General features: G+C 37.0%; 1 protein-coding gene across 3 annotated transcripts; it reads left to right on the top strand.

Annotated features, from left to right (window-relative positions):
• Positions 1-342: 342 nt before the first annotated feature.
• On the top strand, positions 343-23,316 carry LOC122324477 (ezrin-like). Of its 3 annotated transcripts, none has more exons than XM_043218906.1 (14): positions 343-533; positions 2,136-2,209; positions 5,996-6,079; positions 8,834-8,929; positions 10,445-10,719; positions 10,878-10,961; positions 11,778-11,924; positions 14,185-14,281; positions 15,536-15,699; positions 16,561-16,691; positions 18,144-18,304; positions 18,392-18,484; positions 18,657-18,908; positions 21,236-23,316. In XM_043218906.1, the coding sequence occupies exons 2-14, from the start codon at positions 2,198-2,200 to the stop codon at positions 21,398-21,400; spliced, it is 1,761 nt and encodes a 586-aa protein (XP_043074841.1). In that variant the 5' UTR covers positions 343-533; positions 2,136-2,197; the 3' UTR covers positions 21,401-23,316. The 3 variants fall into 3 exon arrangements, with proteins under 3 accessions (XP_043074841.1, XP_043074842.1, XP_043074843.1); XM_043218907.1 differs by lacking the exon at positions 343-533 and adding an exon at positions 706-766; XM_043218908.1 differs by lacking the exons at positions 343-533; positions 2,136-2,209; positions 8,834-8,929; positions 10,445-10,719 and having other exon boundaries at positions 6,021-6,079.
• The last annotated feature ends 26 nt before the right edge of the window (positions 23,317-23,342 follow it).

The raw sequence follows: 23,342 nt of genomic DNA, 5'->3' as shown, positions 1-23,342 counted from the left end.
AATAAACATTTTAGATGTCAGCTCCTCTGTCAGGCTTTCACTTTACTATCAGATAAATCCATTTATTCATTTTATTGTTATTAGTTGGGATTAAAGTTTGCATGGAAATAACTGCCTATGAAATATCACAACCAAGCAACAGTGACACAAAAAGAGTAGGCTGTGCAGGGAAATCATGTTTATTTTATATTTTTGACTGTGAGACCCATAACCAAACAGCGCACTACCGTACTTCACGAACACTTTATAATATTCGCGTGCTTGAATGCTTTACATTTTTCCGCCTTTGCATTCTTTTTCTCAAGTAAACCTTTCGAGTCCCTCCGCTCGGAGCCGCCCGAGCAGGGCGCGTTATTGTGGGCGTCGCGCCGCTGCGCGTCTGGAACAGGAACTGGAGCCGCTGTCATTCAGCCGAGCGCACAAAGGTGAGCGCACCGTCAGCCATATTCCCGCCGCCGGACTCCGCGCTCGTTTCCTCGGAGGGAGGGGAGAATTTTCGGCCGAAGCCAGACTGAATTGAGTCACCGGCTCCGGTAAGGTTTGCTCCGATCGATTATCGCCTGGGTCAAAGACCGCGACGCAGTTTTAGCGCGCCTGTCGTTCGCGCGTTTCTCTCCCCGTGCTGACGCCGCCCAGTTCAAAGAGAAATCTCTACCAACAGGTGTTGCTCTGATTATCGCGGCGGGATAGCCATTATCTCGCTATACAGATGGGGCCATTTACAAACGCGAAAAGGAAAAAAAAGACAGGCTTTCCATTTTTATAGGTATGACTAACGTTACCAGGTGGCCAAAAAAAGCGCTATGCAAATGTATGTTTAGATAGTGAGTGACTAGCTGCGCACGAGGACCGTGGACGGTTTTCAGGTCCGTTGAACAAAATATCGAAACCGGCTTTTTTTCCCCGGTTACTTTAAATGCGATTTGCTTTCTTTTGCCGGAGAGAGTGAATCAACCTAGTTATGCACTCGGACACTGTTTCACAGCGTGAATCTTCGGCGAAGTAGTCCGGATCCCGAAACGACTCTTACGAGCTTTCGTGAATCCAAACACACCTATAGCCCGAGAAACGCAGCGCAGGCTAATCCATCTCCCAAGCGAGTGATTCATACGAGCCGGATCTTTTTTTAAAGAATCAATTACAGTTTTTTTTAGAGTGAATCAGTAATACAGCGCGAGCCGTGGAATGATTCCCGAATAAATGACTCTCATGAACCGGATATTTTTAGTGCATCAAAACACACCACATGGATTCTAATCTCGACTCATTTACTGAATTCTTTTTCTATTAATCTTGTCGTGTCCGACTCAAACAAGCTACGCCAGAACGGTTAGTGTCGTGTTGTAGAAAAGCCTATAGAAACGCGTAAACTTGTAATAGGACCCGATGACAGGTTCTTAACGTCAAGATAACCTATAAAAGTTTTACTGCATTTTCTGTATTTGTATCAGTGTTTGTTTAATAAAAAGTCATTTTGTAAGCATAACGTTTAAAATGTAACGCAATTAATTTTTTGGATAAGTTTTGATCTGGTCTATGTGATGCAAAATTTAAATAAAACATCATCATAGATAGACAACTGAGCAAATGCGACAAACTCCTTTCTTTCTCTTATTATTATTATTATTATTTTATTTTTTTTAATTGTCAGTGTGGGGGTTAAAGTCGTTCCCTTCCTAAAGATGACTTAACTTAGTCCGACACCAATTTTCTCGCATAAAATGTAATGCAAACATATATAAACTACCATAAATGTCCGGAGCTGTGTGCTCCGGCTCCACATCCACAATGAGTTTTATTAGCTACTTTGATCTTTTATGGGAATGTCTCGAATACGATTCAGTTACCGCTATATTTAATAACCGAGTATCTGACTTCGCTCCCTGTCAAGGGTCGGTCTTTGGGAAACAGTGACTGGAGCAAATATTTGTAGAATGGGGTGGGGACTTTAAATTGAAAGGCGGCGTTAGCTCTTTTGGGTGAGGCCGTCACAATCCTGAGTTCCAGTTTTTAATCGTGATTCACATGGAGTGCGTCAGTTTTTATTCTGACCCATCTTTAAATGACAAGAGAGGCTGTTCTTGACTCATTCTCGCTAGTCCTGCTCAAACGCGTTTCTCCTCTTTCTTCTTCAGAGGGAGGCTCCGTGGAAATACACGCTATTCTTTGACAGAAGAGCTCTACAGCGGGACTCAAGATGCCTAAGCCTGTAAGTATTTGCCTGTTTTTATTTTATTTTTTATTATTTTATCATTCGCACAGTGTTTATATCGAACGCGTTTGTGTCGTGTCTTCGCTTTACGGCTATTTTATTTCGAAATGGAAAGATTTTATTATTAACCGAAAGCTAGACGTCTTGTGAGCAAAAATGTCGGTTTTCATCGAGTTACGTTGAGTTTGGAAGGTTGGGTCTCGTTTACGCTCGCTTTCGGCTTGTTTGCCCTCAACAGGACAACATTTTTATGTTAAAATGTGTTTGTTTTGAAACGAAAACAAAATTGAGCGCTATCCGTGTTTGCTCACAAACGCTCTTGAAACGGCAGGTGCAGCATGTTATCGGTTTGTTTGAGATGGTAACAGGGTTGTCAGGAAGAGCACATAGGAAGTGACATCACGAGGCTCTCCTCAGAGCTTCTCATTCATCCCTGGCCCTCAGAGCTGCCTGGTGAAACGCTGAATGCAGAGGCTTGTTCTTGATGCCCGGGGCGGTCGGTTTGAGTTATTTCCGGTGCTTTTGAGTCGATCAGCAAAGTATGATTTTTATAAGGTTCTTTTTTGATGTTCTACGCCGCCTAGGAAGATATTTTAAAGGTCTTAATATTTCCCCTCGCGTTTGATAGCATGCTTCAGGTGGGTCTACAATCAGCACTTTCAGCAGCTGAGGGTGTTTCCTCTCGAATCTTTGTTATCGTTTGTTCTGCTGAATAATTGATAACTAGACAGCGCCTGTTACGCCCTTTGGTGATGTCGCACAAAAGCTCATTGTGCTGTAATCAATCCTCATGTGCTTTCGGGCTTTAGCTCAAACCGGCTCAATGAAAGGCTAACAGTACCGTCCAAATAGGAACTCAAGGCAGTTCTGAGCTAAGAGAAGTTCATGTAACTCAAGACATGCAACCCTTACGTTTTTTGCCCCTACTTTTTATAGTTCGTGTCATCGTCACAGCATTTCAACACGGGCCCTTTGTGTCGCTTCCTACTGTACGTTTAAAAAAAATCCCAAATATGCGTGCAAATCGCACACTGCAGTTCCCAGCTGAAATGAACACTAGTGGCATGAAGCACCAACACCTTTTAACACTTTTCACACAAATTATGTTTACAGGGGAACAAATTTTCCTTTTGTTCCTTGCCTATAATTTGACCCAAGAACACCATTTTTCTTGGGTGCGTTTGCACCTTGCAACCTGCTCCGTGTTTATGGCTATGCTATATCGTAAGCTTGCTTGTTACCTCACCTGGTAAAGCATTGCACTGATTAAAAAAAAAAGAATAAATAAAGCTCAAAGAGTTGTAAAGGCAAGCTAAAGTGGCATGGTCGTATAGCAAATGCAGTCACATTTTCTTTTATTAACGCGTTTTAGGATTCAGTGTGCATTCATTTTGCAATAGGATTCAAGTCGTTCAGCCACTCACTAGACAGCCAAACCGTAGCGATGCATACCTGCCAGAAAGTGTTATGAAGCAGGAAAGAAGCGGTGAAATATGTTTTTTATGTAAATGTCCAGTTTGCTGCAGATGATAGGCCTGGTTTTGAGTAATCAGATGGTTTCATAGTAATTGAGGAATGCTTAGTGCACAATATCCAGTAAGCGTCGATTAGATTGCACAGATACTACTTAAACTGAGCCGGACAACGATGTCTCTGAATACAATAATAAAGTGTTCAATCTTGTCATTATAAGCACTATTTAAATAAATGTGACTTGACATTTACATTTAGCAAAGAATCTGTAAAAATGTACAGATTTGGTCAGTAGGCGACTTTGTATGTTGTCTATAGATCGACAGTAAATACATGCGCCTGTGGTGTTATATATTAAATAAGCAAACGGTTTTTAATAGTCGGTCAGGATTTTAACCGCCTTGGGATGTAGATTATTCGGTCAGGTGACGATGCCGATCGGAACCTGAGCTCGGTGACTCTGCTCGATTTCGCCAGTGTATTGCAGCCAGAAACGATAGTCGGTCAGCTAAAACCTTTTTCGAGAGCAATGCCGAGAAATGGCGAGACTCTATTAAAATGCAGGCTGATGCAGGAGGTGGACCACTGAGAGGATGTTTCTGAAAGAGAGCCTTTGTTTTGCTGTGTAAATGGATACCCCTCCGTCTCCCCCTCTTTGGCGAGTTGGATGCCAGTCTTTAAGCTGAACTCTTCACCACTAGATTTCAGATGTGCACAGCAGGCCTATGATTGCTTTTTTTTGTCAGTGGAGGGTCTATCAAGTTATTTATTAGTGTTTATTGTTTGCGTGTGATTGTGTGTTTACTGTCAGAGTAAAGGTAGAGGAAGTTCTTTCCATATAATACTAGTGTATGTATCCATACCATTTAGCTGTTCTGGTTACAGCTGGGAGTTTGTTTTCCGCTGAGGTGTCTGTGAAGGTTTTGGGAAGGTGAACGCATTGATGGCACCATCAAGCTTAGATATTTATTTTTTTCTATTACGGAAATGGTTATTTTAACCAAACAGTTAACATTAAATTTAAATCATTAAATAATAAAAAATAAGAACCAGTGAATCGTTGATGCATTATAGTTTTGGTTCAAATGTTTTGAACTATTAAATTTATGTGTTTGCGTGTGTGTGTGTGTAAGAAAGCAACTAACTTAAAAAAAAAAGGCAACCAACTGAAGTGAAAACTTTTGCCGTTTTTAATTTTAAAATATTGTGTACATTAGTACAACAGCGATTACATATTTTTTTTTAATCAATAAAAATGTTTTTATTAAAATATTGAAATTGTCACGTTGATATGAACGTGTTTCTTTTGTATTACCAAAAGGGTTGACTCTGCGTTGTCCAAACTGCTTTGGTCTGAACACTTGTGAGTTTCTGTTTACATAGTTATGAAATTTCATAGTGGAGCATTTGTTTTAAAGCAGTTACATAATTATAAATGGTTATTCATTCTTACAAGAAAACACACTCATTGCTCACACCCAGTGTGTGTGTGTGTGTGTGTGTTTAATTCTCCACCAGTAGTCTCTTCACTGATTCTTGTTCAGCTGCCATCATTGCTAACAGTTCACATGGTTATTACATGAATATGGATCACTGAATCAGATGTGCTTTTATGATTGTGTTTAACAATCTTAACAATGGCAGTTCTATTGTCTATCCTCTTGCTGTCCCTTTTTTTTTTCCTCTGATGACAACTAAAATTTATTTATTTATTTTTTTTTTTTTGCTCTCACAAATGATTCCCTGTTCCTTGATTCTGAGAGTCTATTGTCTGTTCGCCGTAAAGAAACACCTCAGTTGTGTGTTTCTTGGGAAAGTGCTTTAAAATGACCCTTTACCGTCTCGTAAAATGGTACAAATTTGATTGCAGAGCAGTTTCTGCCTTTTTCTTGTTGACTTAGCCCTGTCAAACATTAACAGTAGAATAGATTGGCATTTCCTTTTTACCAATAGTGGCTGAGACTCATTGTTCTGTGAAGCCACTCCTGCTGTTTTCCCAGTTTCTTTCAAGCCGCGTCTGCTTCAAAAAGGCTTGTCTGGGTCATCGGTTTGCCTCACAATCAGACTAAAGTTATCAACATAAATCGTCACTGTCTTCGGTGCGCTATTGTTTCGTTTTCAGCCAGCCTGCTTGTGATTTGTCTCATCATTGCAGAATTTTTTTTTACTACCTTTCGCCTCTGAAATTGCGTCTATAAAATGAAAACTGTCGAATCTAAAGGTGTAACAGATGACCATTTTCCTGCTGACGATGCGGATATCAACAATGCTTGCTAAAGTAACACATTTTTTCTCTCTCTCGCTCTTTAGGTAAATGTTCGCGTCACTACGATGGATGCGGAGCTGGAGTTTGCCGTTCAGCCCAGCACAACTGGCAAGCAACTATTTGACCAGGTCTGCAACTAAACAACTAGACAAGAAATAGATTAATTAACAAGCATTGGTTAGGACCATGTGCAAGAATACTGACATTTTTTACCAAACAGTGATTGCTCTTAATGCTTTCTGCCGTTTATATTAAAGGGTTCCTCTACCCTAAAAGGACGATTTTGTCATTAATCACTAACCCTCATATCGTTCCAAACCATAAAACTAACTTAAAATAGGGGCATAAATCTTAACCTAAAAGAGATTCAAAAACAGTATCTTTGTTTTTTTTTTTCAAATGAGCGCAGAATTCTGTTCAGTTACTATTCACTCTACCTAAATTGGTTGAAGGGAATGGGTTTTAATGAAAAAGAGATGATTGATTTGACTTATTTTTTTAGCCGTTGCGGTTGTGTAACAGACGGTGCGTACCTGACATCTGCCATCAATTATTTTAATCCCTCAGTGACAGCTTCTCATTCTCTTCCGGCAATTCCTTGATCTTAAACAAATCCATGTCCCTCAGCCGAAGCAGAGAGGGAAAAGATTGTAAACAGTTATTCTGCTGTAAGGTAAATCAAGAATACAAAAGAGAAATTTGCATTTGTTCTTTCAGTCAAATGCTTGCTGCTCGAGCGAAAGCGAGGGTGTAAAGCATGAAGGATGAGCATGAGGAAAAAATTGTAAAACTAAACTTGTATTGGATTATTTGAATATAAAATGTATCCGAAAACATTTTAAATAAGGGTTATTTTTAATTATATATTTTTTAGATATTTTATAAATTATTTTATATATTTTTAATTAATTATTTTTTATTTAAATCATATTTAAAACAATAATTTTATACATATAGATGTTTAAAAGAAATTTAGTTATATACAAATTTATAAGTAAACGGATGTCGCAGAATAAACTTCACCAGGCGTTCGTCAGTAGCACCGATGCATATGACCTAATTTAATTACCGGCTTGGTGACGTGGGATAATCCCCTGCAAATAGAAGGTCCAGAACACCACAAAAACCTCACAGGAAGGGTTTTTCTTCTTTAAAAGACGTATGACTCACTGACCATTACACCGACGAGCTCATTGACTGCCACGACTGTGGAAACAGTGAATAAGTGCCGTCCCTCTAGTTTTCCCATTCATAACAGAAGCCACAGCTCAACCAGCCTCCACTTCAGAGTAAGTGCTATGAGCTGAGCCAGTCATGAACTGTGGATGGCACACAGCGCAGATGAGAGGTTTGCGCTGAAGTTGCATTAAAAAAAAAAAGTCCAGAGCATTATGGACAATTACGTAATGTTCTTATTAAATAAATCTTAGCAGGGTGTTTAATTTAAATAAAGATTAGGTTACCTAACCTCAGTTTTGGGAATTGGTGCCGTGACCCGGGGTCTGGTTTCTTTACATTGGGTTGAAGCACGCCTATTTTTAAAGCTGATTATTGCTGTTTATATTACGGGGGCAAAAAGTTTAAATGAATTCAAGGTATCACTCTGCTTGGGTTAAATCCACTTTCTCAAATAGCTTTGTTAGTGAGCTTAGAGATGCTTAGAACCTGTTGAGCTGGTTTACAGCATTTGTTACGTCCTTGTCAACAACTTTTTTTTTTTTCTTTTTTTTTTTTTTACTGGGATATGGTATGATTGTGAATGGTTCTAAAACACAATCGAAGTGTCATAGGTCTGATTGGCTGAAGAAATTTGAAATTAGTTTTTTCAAATACAGATCTTTGCATTTGTCGTAAGATGTTTTCGGTTTAGTTTTTCTACCAGTATTTTTTTTTTTTTTTTCACCCTTCAGCTGCATTCACACAGAAGAAAAATACTGTTGTCAGATCCTGTTTGGAGTGCTGAATACAGTTTGGTTGGTTACTAGTCTGACAAACTCATTTTACTGAAAATAATCATTTAAAAGCTACCATTTGTACGCTGAACAGAACAGAACCGTGCTTGGAAACTAATTGTCTTGTCATTGACACACGTACGTTCACATGCTTTGGGGGTAATTCTTTGCTGCCAATCACAATCCAACTCTGGAAAACGTATTTGTGTTGGTGAAAGACAGAAAAAAGTCGAACTGGAAAGAACAAACATTAGTAAATTTCCTACAAGTTGAGTTTTGTTTCTGAAAGTTACTGATGGCACACAACCTGTGTGTTTTTATTCATTTAGCTGGTTATACGTAACAAATGTGTGAAAATGACCAGATCTGTACATTTTTTTATTTTTTTTAAATGTATCACATAAAGAGGGCAGGACCACCGTAGCTCAGTATTTTAGCTAACGGTTAACTTTAAAAAATACTGACCAAAATATTTGAAAAGTGGTGCAAATGTTGAAAATTCAATAATTTCGCAAGTTCTCTGGGTTCAATCTAAACTCCTTTTGGGCCCGCAGGTAGTGGACAAAACGGTAATAAATACCGTCTTGCACAAAGCCTCTGGGAAATTGTGTACGTGCATGTATACTCATTGAAATCTAAAGTTTTCCCTTCAGGGCCCCTGGTGCTCATCACCCTCCACTCCTGCGAAAAACTAATGAGTGTGAATGGACTAATGAATTGCAGTACTTTGTGATGGGAAGGCGGCCAAAACGTGTATATTCTTTTAAATATGGCCTTTATTCATGGAAATGTAGCCTTGTGCTCTGTTTAAATTTCAAAGAGCTAAGTATACAGAAGTCGCATAGCAGTCAGCAGCAGCTTAATAATTCATTCATCTATTTATTGTGTGGTAAAGGTTTTTTTTTTTTTTGTTTTTTTTCTCCCCGACAGGTGGTGAAGACCATCGGGTTACGTGAAATATGGTACTTCGGACTGCAGTATATGGACAGCAAAGGGTACCTTACATGGCTGAAACTTGATAAAAAGGTAATTTAGCACAATTATATTCAGATTTTCTCTATAGAACGTGTTTTAATAGACTTTAGTCAGGGTTTTTGCTTTCTAAGCTGACTACAGTCCACTACTTTAACAAAGCTCTCCGTGTCTTCACAAATACATTTGACATTTCTGATGACATATAGGTTACTCATAGCATAGCTTACTCATACATGCCTTATAGGCATTGCCCATCACCCACTGACACATTCAGTAAGTTGAACGTTCAATTATGTTTCCTCGTTGTTGTCTTTGCAAAGCTGATACAATATATACTTCAGAGGAAAGCGGATTTCCTCATGCATGGAAATAAAGTCCTTTTTGTAGGATTGAATTATATTTTCGCAGTGTTTTCGAACATTGATCGTAATATTTCCTTTATATATAATTGTAAAATCAATCAAGCACTCACTTTTATTTATATAGCGCTTTTAACAATACAACAGTAGGAGAATAGAGTGATAGTTACACCGAAATGAACATCAGGAATCGACAGTTAAGAATAATAAACATTATAATACAATCACTTTATAATCAACTAATTTAAATTATTAATTGATATAACTTACAATATGAATAGGACACATTTACATCCACATGGTATTAAATCTACACAGAAAACCCAAAACTGAACCCAAACCCTATTGTTAGTTAAATTTACTGAAAACAAGATCATTTTTTGTAATCTCGAAATGAAAAGACAGAAGAGGGAGCATTTGCTTAACCGTGAAACGGTCATATTTGGTAATAGCAATTGTACTTTAATTTAGGTGCTGTGTTCATTTACACGTGAGCAAATCGGTTTTCAGTGTCTCAGAACTGCTCAGCTGGGAAATCGTAACATGCGCCAGCGGTCTTCCCAACATTGGAATAAGAATCTCTTACGAACCAGATTTCGTCAATTAAGTTGACAGTTGTCGTGAACGTAGAATGTAGGTATTTTTTCAGAATTGTGAGAAACTGCGAAATACAAAGTCAAAATTGCGATATATGAATATCTTTTTTCCACTCAGAAATGGACTTTATGGAGTATATATTTGTAAGTTTATATTTCACGTCAGAATTGCCACTTTATAATTCTCAATTGCTTGTTTGTATTGCATTGTAATGCTGCTTTTGCAGGGTTCTTTAAAACATTTCAGCTTTTATTTTTCTTTACACCCTGAAGAAGATACCGCATGTTCATGAAGTTTAAATCATCCATCCTCAGTCACTTTTAGTCACAGCCTTGTCACCTGACCTGAATACTGCTTGCCGATTCGCTGAAATGGACTTATAGGCTTCTGTTCAAGAACAACAAGGGTGCTTGTCGGCTATTGCAGTACAACATAAGCGGAAAATACCAGCTTTTTGACAAGCCGAACTTAGATATCTCCTAAAAATATTTTCTTGGCTGTGGCCTAAATTTGCTAAAACATTTTTAGAGTAGTAAAACATTCATGAGCAGTCAGCAGCAAAAGCGAAAGCTCAGTATAAAACCTTCACAATCTTTCTTTTTATATGCAGGTCTCCTCTCAGGATGTGAAGAAGGAGAACCCTCTCCAGTTTAAATTCCGTGCCAAGTTCTTCCCAGAAGATGTGGCGGATGAGTTGATCCAGGATATCACTCAAAAGCTGTTCTTTATGCAAGTGAAAGACGGCATTCTGAGTGACGATATCTACTGTCCTCCGGAGACTGCGGTGCTCCTGGCCTCCTATTCAGTGCAGGCCAAATTTGGTGATTTCAGCAAGGAAATGCACAGGCCTGGATACCTGACCTCAGATCGCCTCCTGCCCCAACGGTGAGTCACACAGGACTGGCTTAACTGGGGCATTTGCTCCTGGATGTGTAGGGTTTGAATTCCGACATCATCGCACATCGGAATTCGGTATTGGGTAACGGTTAACGGTCTAGAAACTATGTAAATGAGTCTTTGTCCGCCCTGTTGTTTGACTGCAGGGTTCTAGACCAGCACAAGTTGTCCCGGGACCAGTGGGAGGAGAGGATTCAGGTGTGGCACGAGGAGCATCGTGGAATGCTCAAGTAGGTTGACGTTCTCTCAAAGGTTATTGTTGTGTGACGTTTATTGTTATGGTTCTTGGTATGAAGGTTTAAAAACGTCAGCTGAAATATGAAACTGACACTTCTGTCAGTTGTTCAGTTACGCACATTTAGACCTGATAAATCAAGCAAGTTGATTATTAGGCATCAATCTATAGGCCCTGGTGGTTTGACATATGGCGTATACAATGCAATTATAAATGCCACTCGGCAAGTCCAGTTGTTGTTGATGGTTGCTAAAGTCTCAGCTTTCCATATTAACATAGAATTAAACCGAAGGTGTGCTTATATCAGCTGTTTTAAGTCTAATTTTATATTTTGATTTATATGAAAATGATCATATTGGGGTTATTCTAGTGTGTGTGTGTATTATAAATTATGTGAAATTAAGTGCATTTAGTATTTAATTTACTGTATTATGGTATTCTAAGCTATACCATGTATACGTTATGTAATATATCGTGTTATATAATGTGTAGAACCCTAGTTATGGATACGGTGTGATATGCTATTATTACTGAAATGCATTTGGGGTAGTTAAACATGAATTGTCAGCAAAACTCTGTATAAAATCTTATTATTATTATTATTATTATTATTATTATTATTATTATTTTTATTATCCTTTTTATTATATGTCTCCGTCGCATTTAGGTCAGAGTTCATACACACACACATAGTAGAGAAGGCATAATGTTCTCTCAATTATCATTATTATTACTAAAAATAAAATATACCATGTTAAAAGATTTTGGTCTCATCCACCACTGAAAGTGATCACTCATTCTTTGTTCTTAGAGAGGACGCAATGCTTGAGTACCTGAAGATTGCTCAGGATCTGGAAATGTATGGGGTGAACTACTTTGACATCAAGAACAAGAAGGGAACAGAGTTGAGGCTGGGTGTGGATGCCCTGGGCCTAAACATCTATGAGAAAGACGACAAGTGAGTTCAGCCTTTCCCTACATTCATTTGACATTATCTAACTCTAATGTGTTTTTCTCTTCTTTTAAATGCAATTTAAATTCTCTTCCTTTACATTGTGGCAGTACCAAGGTGTATGTATATGTATGTGTGTATGATTGTGGTAATGCTACTAATATGTACTGTATTTTTACCATAATACCATAGTAATTTCTCTTCTCTTAATTTACTTAAATTCAAGATATTAAGGAGTCCTTTTTTTTCCCAAATGACATGTGATTTTAGTTTGGTTTATGGACATTGCTCATAGAACGGTGCTCTTCTTTCTACAAACAGTGATCTCTGTGTGTGTGTGTGTGTGTGTGTGTGTGTGTGTAAGTGCAGTGGCGACTAATGGCTTTTTTCCCACAAAGCCCTCTATTTTAACCATAGCAACAAAGACTGGTTTTTCAAGCTGTGCAGTCCTTGAAAACGTTGGGCAAGGATTGTGTATGTGACTGAGAGAAAGCTTCGCAAGTACACGCATGTGAAGATAAGAAAACCACGTTGCACAACAACCCGTGAAATAGTTGGCATTCGTTGGATCTTTGTTTGTGTCGTTGCATTAGCTGTGCTCTTTCAGCTTCAGGGTATCTGCTAAGTGACCTATATCCTTCACATTTGTTTCAGATGAACTGTTTCAACCGACAACATGCCAGTCTCCAAAAGCATGTAGTCATAGTTTAACACTTAAAATGTAATAGTCAATGGCAAAATGCAGTACAAACTGTTTTTGCTTTCTTTTTCCATTATCCCCATCAAAAAATGTTAAACTGTAAATACCTGAAGAGCTCACATGCTTCTATTAGAATTCTGTAAAAAAGAAGCATAATAATAGTAGTAATAATAATTGCACATGTACATTCTATAGTAATAGCAGTAAATTCTGCATAATTACAGTAACTTTAAACTAGACCTAATCCTATAGTAAGTACATGTTAATTATTATTACTCAGTGCTAATTCCAGTATAATAAGGACACCTTAAAATAAACCTTTAATTGAACTTACAATTGTTTACTAATATAAAATGTATTTCCATTTTAATATTTAGCATAATCCTTAATTTAAAAAACATTATAAGCACATTTTAGCAACTCTGTTTCAGCTAGAACAAATCACACAACAATCTTTCTGGAGATATATTACTGTGAATGTACCATCAATCCTCCAAAATACCTTAGTTGCAAATAGTAGTGGTAGTAGCAGTGCATTTAAACTACTACATTTGCTTCAGTAGTTTAAATGGTGTAATTTTACAATAAGATCCCATTAGTTAACTGCATTGGTTAAACTAACAATGGAAAAAATGCTTAAAGCATTTATTCATCTTAATGTCGGTTTCAGAATTTACTAATACAACATTCAAATCAAAAGTTGTATCTGTGGAAGGTAGTTACCAATGAACGAAGATGAATAAATATAAATGCACTGCTCATTTAGTTAATGCAGTGCCTAATGTTATCTAATGTGACCTTGTTGTAAAGTGTTACTGTTAAAATATGGCAGTTACCATTATGAGTTGTTGTAAAAAGTAATTAATAGTGCTGTCAAATGAATAATCACATCCAAAATAAGATGCATAAAATGTGTATACAAACACACAGGCATACAGTATATATTTTGAAAATATTCGTCTATATACATTTATATATATTTGTGTGTGTATATATGTATATGTATGTCATGTAAACGTATATCATGTAAACAAAAACTTTTCATTTTATTATTTTGGATGTGATTTTAATAGTTTGACAGCAATATTACAATAAAAAAAAAAACAATTAAAAGAGTTATGCAGGATGTTACATTCCATTTTTATTACCGTCATTAATTATTTGAACCATTTGTGTCATGGGTTTTAGGGAACGTTAGTGGCGTGTTCGGCCGCTTTGACATGCACAGTATAAGGCGTAGCTGTAACGCCACTCCCAGGAGCTCCACAAAGAGATCACACACCGCACTCCTCGCTGCCATGATGTCAGCCGCTCACGTTAAACACAAGCCCATCCTTGTCTTCACATTCCTCCAGTATCTCATGCCTGCGCTACAACATTCTCACTGCATTACAAACTCGTCTCAGTTCTAGTACTGAAATTTTTGCTCGATCAGCAATCGGAGACAAAGTTTGTTTGTTTTTTAAAATGGAGCGATTTCACGTTTCATCCTCTATTCTCGTTTGCTTTGTTGACTGTATGTTTGTAGTGAATACAGCTCTCACGATTTCTTCATTGTCTTTACAGGCTCACTCCGAAAATTGGATTCCCTTGGAGCGAAATAAGAAACATTTCCTTCAACGATAAGAAGTTTGTCATCAAGCCTATAGATAAAAAAGCTCCAGTAAGTGAAACTATGATTGCGACACGAGCCGCCTTCATACCTCACAGTCCCACCTGAAACTGAAAAACTGCCTCGACGAGAATAAAACTTGTTTTATTCCACTCTAATATACGAGCATTTCATGTCACACTAATGCTAGAACGTCTGGGATTAAATTCTGGACACAAAATCTGTTTTAAAAGGAGTTTTGGGATTAAAGGTTTTATGATGAAAATGAGTAAGAAACATTTCATTGGCTGCGTCATTTTGTAGGTACATTTGGGACACTGAGCACATAAACTTTGAACAAGACGCTCTTTAAAACGCATGCTAGGTAATATTGATTGTCAGGTATTATTTTTCTTTTGAAAAGAAAACTCAAATAAAATGGGAATATTAAATGAAAAACTAAAAAAAAAAAAAAAAAAAAAAAAAAAGTATATAAGTAATAAATTTACCTGGATTAACGAATGAAATTACAAAAATTTGAAATAATTTTATAGCTAGAAAATGTTGAGATATAAAAAAAAAAATAGAATTTTATATATATATATATATATATATATATATATATATATATATATATATATATATATATATATATATATATATATATATATATATATATATATATATATAAAAATAAAATAAAAGCTGACTGAAAATATATAAATATAAAATCAAATTGTGTTCCCAGTCAAAAAAAAATGCTTTTTTTACTATGCAATATTATTACCAAATATTGGATTGGATTATCTTTTATTTTATTTTTTTCTGTTTGTTTTTTTTATTTTATTTATTTTTTTTGGAACCAATTGGTCATATGAATCCAAGTTTTGGTGATCATTTTTAAAATGTTGCCCATTTTTGACTGGTAACAACAAATTAGATTAAGGATTTTCAGCAATATTATATTATATATTATAAATACTACCAGTGTATAAATAATACTGGAACAATGCAATGCGACACTCAAAAAGACTTAAAGGCGGCGTGAGATGCTTTCTAGGGATGCTTCAGCTTTGTTTTTACACACAAGAACAGCCAGGCTGTTTTAGCTGATAAACGCCAGCACTCAGTCTCCTCTGACAGGCTGGCCTTCATGGAGCGTTATCTCTGAGCGTCAGAGCCAGCTGCTCAGAACAACAGCTTTCTGTAGGTCATACGTTTATTATAGGACTTTTATTAAATAAATATGCAGTTATCAATCTGATCAAACTGACTGATTCATAACCCCTGCGTTTACATCCTGTCTCTTCCTACTTAACCCTGCAGGATTTCGTGTTCTACGCTCCGCGGTTGCGCATCAATAAACGTATCCTACAGCTGTGCATGGGGAACCATGAGCTTTACATGCGCCGCAGGAAGCCGGACACCATCGAGGTGCAGCAGATGAAAGCCCAGGCTCGAGAGGAGAAACAACACAAACAGATGGAGAGGTGAGGAGTGATGCTGTCTCATCAGCAGATGCTGCGGTATACAAAAGAGACCATAGACCATAATAATAATTATTATTATTATTATATTTATTTATTTTGAGTTGTGTGGCGCTTTTTTGTTTGACCGTATGTGACAATATTTTGTTTTTGTTTTTTTATGTACATTTTTTATTTTTATTTTGAGTTCTACACCATATTCTATCTTATTTCATTTTTATTTTATTAATTATTATTTATAATTATATTTGTAATACATTTACAATAACTTTTTATTTTAACTTTATAGTTCATTTGTATTTTGAGTTGTGCTGGCGTTTTAAGGTTTAATATAAAAAAATAAATAAATCACTTTCGCGATTGGCTCATCAACTTAGTCCACGCTGCTGACTAAAAGACTGGCCTAAGTTACTAAATACTATGCCAGTCCACTCATGGTTGTGACGATATGATATTGTTTTTGATGTTCTGCAACGAGGGCTTTATTTATTTATTTAATTCCTCAGTGTTTGTTAATTTTCTTAGTGATTATCAGTGTAGAGCATATGGCGTATGCCATACCTTCTTATTCGTTTGTAATAATAAACATTATACAAGATACTTAGTCAGTCATTGTACTTTTTATTGTTGTGCGGTAATAAAATAGTAATGTACCCATCTTTCAAGCATTCGTTTTAGTCTTAGAAAGTCTAATAAAATAAGCACAACAATTCCAAAAGCAAGTTAAAGCATCTAAAGCCCTGTACTCGACACCCTGGGTGTCAGCGGTCACATCTCTAATGAGAGACGAGTTTGTGTGTGGGTAAAGAGCGGTGTCCCGAACAAGCGTCACTGTACTTCTCTTTGGTTGTGTCTTATCTGCAGAGCTCAGCTGGAGAGTGAGAAGAAGAGACGAGAGGCCATAGAGAGAGAGAAAGAGCAGATGGAGAAGGAGAAACAGGAGCTGATGATTCGGCTCTACCAGTTTGAGGAGAAGACCAAAAAAGCAGAAAAAGGTAAGACGCCAGGATCCAGCGGGTTTGTGTAAAAATTCCATTTTAGGTCATGTCAGATCTTTTTCATTTTAAAATGACGTTTTAATTAAGGAAAAACTACATTTTAACTGTCAGTATTTAGTGAGCAACACGATATGAATTATATTTGTGAGAAATAATAATTATCATGACTATTGTTTTGCTGCTTACGCTGTTAGTCCGTATGGAAAATTTGACTCATAATTGGAGATGTCAAGCCAAATACAGTCACTTTGGTCTTTTGAGTTTATGTAACCATTTAGCTTGTTATTCCATAAAGCAGAGACATTATGCTTTGATCATGTGTGTGCTCCAGCTGACAATACCATTGACTGGCAATACAAACACAAGATGGTGTCATACTGCACCTGTTCCTCGGTTTCTGCTGTTCGCATGTAACGTTTCTTTTGTTTCACACATAGCTAGCCTTCTGATATCCAGTAAAAGACTACATTATTAAAAGATGAAAAGACAAGGAATTTTTCATTGAGAAATTAGACATATGTGAAAATGGTAATCTCTGTTTTGACGTCACGAGTTGGTATGGTTTCAGTACAACATGGTAAAAAACTAAACAATTTTATTATTAAACACTGGTTTGCTGAACAAATGACTCTTTCTTTAAATACATTAATTTGCAGTTACAAAAATGGACATTATTTGACAGTTGAGACTTTGTTTCTTACCACAAGTAGCAATATATAACACTGGAAGCAACAATTTTGCACAAATACATGTTAATCATAACGTGTTATTCTGGATTAAATAATGTTCCTGAATTTTGTTTCAATGCATGCTAAAACCATCAGCCATGTCTGACTATACAGTCCAACAAAGCCGCCTGAATATCCATTTATGAGCTCTATCACATTACTTCTGCCTTTTTCAGAATATTAAAGGAAAATTATTTCATTATGTGCTCATTCTTATGATTTTTGGGAACTATATGACTTTCTTGCATGGATCACAAAAGAAGTTATGTAGCCACAAATCCACAATACTTTTTTGTCCAAAGACGTCAAGCAAGTGTTCAGTGAATATCAACTGTACTTCACAGAAAGCTACTGCATGGCCTCACATATTCTGGAATATAGTTCATGAAACATAAGTACTTCTGGAGATTGATAGCCCTTGGTTTCCACCCACTTTCATTGTATGGTTAACAAAAAGCGAATTGTCCCTTGATGTTCCATGAAATAAAGATAATGCAGTGTTTGGAATGATACTAAATGGGTAAATGCTGGCAGATTTTTTTCATATTTGGGTTAATGATTCCTTTTATAGTAGGATAATTACAGGGACTGAAACATCTTTGCTAAAGCAAAAGTGCATAACTTGGTTGCCTCCGGTTTTTTTATCCGTCCAGCAAACTTTCATTAACAACCCAACCAAGCCATATTTAAAATGTATTAATGTTTGTACCTTTCGTTTTAGACCTGCAGGAGCAAATGCATAGGGCCGTGCAGCTGGAGAGTGAACGGAGACTGGCAGAGGAAGAGGCAGCCAGATTGGAGGCAGAGAGGCAGGCAGCCCTGCTCGCAAAGGAGGAGCTGGCCCGTCAAGCCCAGGACCAAAAGAAGAGTCAGGAACAGCTGGTGAGAACCCACTCTGTCTTTGAAAAATTACTTAGCCTTCATCATTTTTCCCTCCTATTAACAATCCTCCCCGTTCTTCTCTTTCAGGCTGCTGAGCTGGCAGAACACACTGCTCGTATTGCGCTCCTGGAGGAAGCCAAAAAACACAAGGAGGAGGAAGCTAAGACATGGCAGCACAGAGTAAGACAATTTAATCATAAACCCATACTGCAAAATGGAGAGATCACCTCAAGATCTACCACCATTTCACCCATTATGCCCTAAAGCTCTCTGTATATCTATAGCCATGGTGCATTCTTCAAGAATTGGATTAGTGGTCTGATATTTGTGGTGTTGGATTATGTTCTTCCAGGCACAAGAGGCCCAGGATGACCTGACGAAGACCCGTGAGGAGCTTAACATGATCATGACAGCGCCCACCAGCTTCACAAGTCTCCCTCCACCACCACCTGCATATGAACTTGATGAGAATGAGTACGAAGATAGGGAGAGCAACAATAGCTACAGTGCAGACCTGCAGACAGGTGGTATCAATGACCACCGCTACGAAGAGCAGCGAATCACTGAGGCTGAGAAGAATGAACGTGTTCAGAAACAGCTGTTGGTAAGCATGACACTTCAGGAGCGACTTGTTGAATTTTCCTAGGTTCAGGATTAAAGCTTAGCGTAGTGGTAGCAAAGCATGCTTCTGGAAAGCTACCATTAGCTCCAACTTTGTTCCACACACCTGCTATGTTCAAGTAATTGTGAACCCATATCATTAAGCTAACTTCCCCAGTCTTTATCAGGTTGGCTCTTCAGAGCTACCTTCCTGTAATTTCTTGTTAGACCCTATTGGTCCTAGAGTTTTCACTGGAGCCAAGTTATCTTGAAAACCTTGGCTAGATGGTTCAGATGTGTTTGATTAGGGTTGGACCTAAACTCAGAGGGACAATGTCTCTCAGTGAGCAGAGTTGAATATGCGTGTTTTAGGTTTAGGGTTTATAACCAGGTTAGTCATTCCTTGTTCATGAATATCCATTTTGCTACTGAATTTAGTTCTAATTGTGGTCCCTGAACCAACTTCCAACATTTGAGATATGTGTTGTGTTTGGATTAACAATTTATATTTGTAACATTATAAGATTGTTCAGGCCTAACCCAATGTAAGAACCTAAACCAGGGGTGCCCAAGTTCAGCTTCAACTCTAATCAAAGACACCTGATGCAACTAACTAAGGTCTTCAGGATCGCTTGGAAATTAAAGGCAGGTGTGTTTGATTAGAGTTGGAGCTGAACATTGCTGGATAGTCAATCGCCAGAAGCAGGATTGGCCCTAAACCAATAATTTTATATCTAACTAATAACACATTTCATTTTTAATCTAAAGCTCCTTGTAATTTAGGTTAGAAATATTTTACAGTTGAAGGTTGGAGGAGAAATAGTGTTTGAGCTGTTGTGGAATAATGTTTGGGTTGTTTCATTTGAAGGTTTAGGTGAAATGGCTAGTAATTTTTTAGGAGAACGTAAGGGTTGGGTTTGTTTGGATAGACCTAGAGCAGAGATCTCAAAACGGAAATAAAATACTAGTTGAAGGAGAACATTGAGGTTGGGTTTATGGTAGGATAATCCTAGAGCAGAGATCTTCAGCTAGTAATTTGACACTCTTTTTAGGAGAACTTTGGGGTTGGGTTTGGGTTTATGGTTGGCTATTTCTTGAGCAGGGCTCTCTAACTAGTATTTTTGCTCACTTTTTATGAGAATGTTGAGTTCGGGTTAGGGTTAATGGTTGGATAAACCTTGAGCAGGGCTCTCTATCTAGTATTTTAGCTCTCTTTTTAGGAGAACTTTGAGGTTGGGTTTGGGTTTTAGAAGTAGAATAAACTTTATTGTCCCATTTCTCGTTAATTTGTCTTGTCCTGGCCATGTCATGTATCCAACACATTACATCACAACACATTAGAACACAGTTTTATAATACAACAACAGTTCCAACAGCATTTTATATTTGTACTCCCCTATTGAAAAGTCTAACACGAGCTGGCACTAAATAGTTTTTGTAGATGTACACATCAAGATTATTATAAAATAAATAGTTTCTGGTGATACATGTTTCACATGACAATTTTCTTAGCTTGTCTTAAAATGGCTACCTCATAAATAGATTGTTTTGCTTCCCAGCCTATTACCTTGAAAGCAGTCTATACAATTAGAGTATATTTTGATTCTGATTTCCATACCATGCTGTAATGCTATATCTTATCAGACTCTCAAAAATAGACTGGTAAAGCATAATTGGGTTTGGGTTTATGGTTAGAGCTTGGTTATGTTTAGAGATCTCCTAGATACTTGAATAACAGCAGTTAGTTAGTCTAGCATCAGGGATGTCTACAAACATGTTCTACTTTGGATCCTCAGGTTGTCTCATATGATTACTGCTAACAGTTCTTTGTTGGTCCTGGACAACACTCTTAACAACCAAACAGATTTTGGAAATAGGATTAGGCTGAGTATTTATGCTTGACTGCTAACCCTTTAATTTTCTGCCTTAAGGGTTAGATAATAGTTAGGGATGGTCGATGTGATTGTGATTCTGCCAAGCAGGTCATGTTCCTGAAATAACATACTTTGTTTCCTAAAGCATCCTAATCCAAACATTATCCCACAGCAGTTCCTTCTCCAAACATCAACTGCAACATATTTGTAACACACATCACAGGGAGCTATAGATTAGTAAAAGCGTTCTCAATTAGATATCCACTTATTGGTTTAGGGTCTTACATTGAATGACATTGTTCGGGCCTTACCCAAAGTTGTTAATCCAAACACAACATGGTTACATGGTTGGGATAGGGCTGTGTTTGTTTGTCAGGAATGACATGGATTCAGCTCTGATCGCACTCTTCGGTCCGAGCTAGAAGCATCTATCACTATCGTATTATCTTGTTTACAGGCTCTGACCTCAGAGTTGGCCCATGCCCGTGACGACACCAAGAAGACTCAAAACGACCTGTTGCACACAGAGAATGTGCGCGCCGGCCGAGACAAATACAAAACTCTTCGGCAGATCCGCCAGGGAAACACGAAACAGAGGATTGATGAGTTTGAGGCCTTATAAAATATCTGGACCAGGAAACTTTGGAAATGAGGGAGGAAAGGAGTCTCAAAGCCCTTGTCCGTTTTCAATCTGTCCCTACATCTGAGTGGTCAATGCAAGAGGTACATCCTGCGTATAAAAGAGGTGCACATACGTTCAGTAATACAATTCGATTCGTTCAACGTGAACACTGGGTCAACACTAAAAACTAAATTTAAAAAAATGCACCCTTTTTTTTTTTTTTTTTTTTTGTCATTACAGTTAATACATGCATAAACCCACACATGATGTTTATTTACCCCTTAGTGGTATTTCACGGTAATACTTTACAGTAAGGTTGTGTACTGTAGCATTAGTTAATATATTACGAATCATCAACAATCAATGAACAATTTGATTTACAATTTCAATGAGCAGCATCATTTATTAATGTTTGGTGATTTTGTTCATTTATTGTTTGCAATGCTCATTAGCGAAATCTTTTAATGTTTATTTATGCCGTATTTGTAACCATAAACGTTAACAAATTGCTCAGTTAATTGTTCACTACACAGCCTTATTGTAAAACATCACCAATTTCACAAACGCACACCGATTTCACAGAATGTACTGAAACAAATCTGCTTTTGCCATAAAAATATGGAGCTAAATGATATTTAAACACACGTGCCAACAATGCGTCCTCCTTTTGTAAAAATATATGTTAGTAATTCAATAATCAGGCCAAAATATGCTATATATTTGATCTTGTTTTGGGTCGTCGTTCTAAGTGGTACTTTGTCTCCCCCTTTTTCTCGTCAATGATCCACTCAGCACAGGGCTTGGCAGTATGATCTTAATTTTATGTGTTGTCTGAAATTAAAACTCTTTAATTCATGTTGAATATGGCTTTTGCCAGAATATTTGTTATAGTGTTTATTTATTCAGTCTTTGGGTTATTTAAGGTACATGGGTAGATGCACTTTTCTTTCTTACTAATGACAGCAGAGATTCGTTTGTTTACTGAATCCTGTTCTGACCTGACATGATTCCTTGTAAGAAGAGATTCATATGTAAGTTATACTTTTTATATATATATATAATATATATTGGATTATGTTCAAATGCATGTTAAATCCTTAGATTTCCTACATTAGATACAAACTGATTTTTTTTATGACTTTGAACTAGTTACTGAATGTTTATTGCCATGACAGTGGGATGAAGGAAGATTCGTTTAATAGACTTTTGTCATCTCAGTAGGTATCTAAATGGATTTTGATATATATATATATATATTGTGTTGGTGGATCTGTGAGCAGAGTTTCTCACGGACTTGCTAGCTTCATATTTTAATTAAAATGATTAAAAAATAGCACAAATCAGGTAGTGTTAAGTGTGGGTTAAGACCAAATGCAAAAACAGAAGAATGGAGTTTTATGAGTGACATCCATATTGGCGAATATGACAATTTAGTAAATTGTTTCTCTGATGCCTGTTACCATGTGGTGCCACTTTCATAAAAATAGAATAGTATTTTTGTTGCTTTTTTTTTGGTTTTTGTACATAGGCTAAAGGTCTTAAATGTATTTTACTCCAAATGTTCCTGACTGTTAATTCATTCTTGATTTGTTTTTGTTTTGTTTTTTTTCCACCACCAAAAGCTGTTTTTATCACTCGCAGCACTTTGAGCTCTTGTTTAAAATATTACTTGATATCATCCGTACACAAAATAAGCTTTTCACAGCTTCAGGGCTTAATACCGTTTTTAACCCTAGGTTACGAAGCCAGTAACTAACCCAGGTTAAGAGCTAGCCGACCCTGTGTTAACATCCTAAAGTGTGACTTGTGAGTACATTAGAGATGAGCTGTATCATAAACTCAGTTATCAAGCTTCACAACTGGATTTATTTATTTTCCCCTAAAAGGTGTTTAGAAATAAAGATTTATGATCAACAGATCTGGGTGTGTTTATTTCAGAACA

Source organism: Puntigrus tetrazona, chromosome 20, assembly GCF_018831695.1.
Source record: "Puntigrus tetrazona isolate hp1 chromosome 20, ASM1883169v1, whole genome shotgun sequence".
Lineage (NCBI taxonomy): Eukaryota > Metazoa > Chordata > Actinopteri > Cypriniformes > Cyprinidae > Puntigrus > Puntigrus tetrazona.
Note: the sequence above shows the minus strand (reverse complement) of the source record. Positions and strands in the feature narration are given on the sequence as shown.

Excerpts from the sequence above, each read along its gene's own strand:
- LOC122324477 (XM_043218906.1), top strand. Across the intron at positions 10,962-11,777 it reads GAGCATCGTGGAATGCTCAA|AGAGGACGCAATGCTTGAGT; the intron begins GTAGGTTGACGT and ends CTTTGTTCTTAG. Across the intron at positions 16,692-18,143 it reads GACCAAAAAAGCAGAAAAAG|ACCTGCAGGAGCAAATGCAT; the intron begins GTAAGACGCCAG and ends CTTTCGTTTTAG.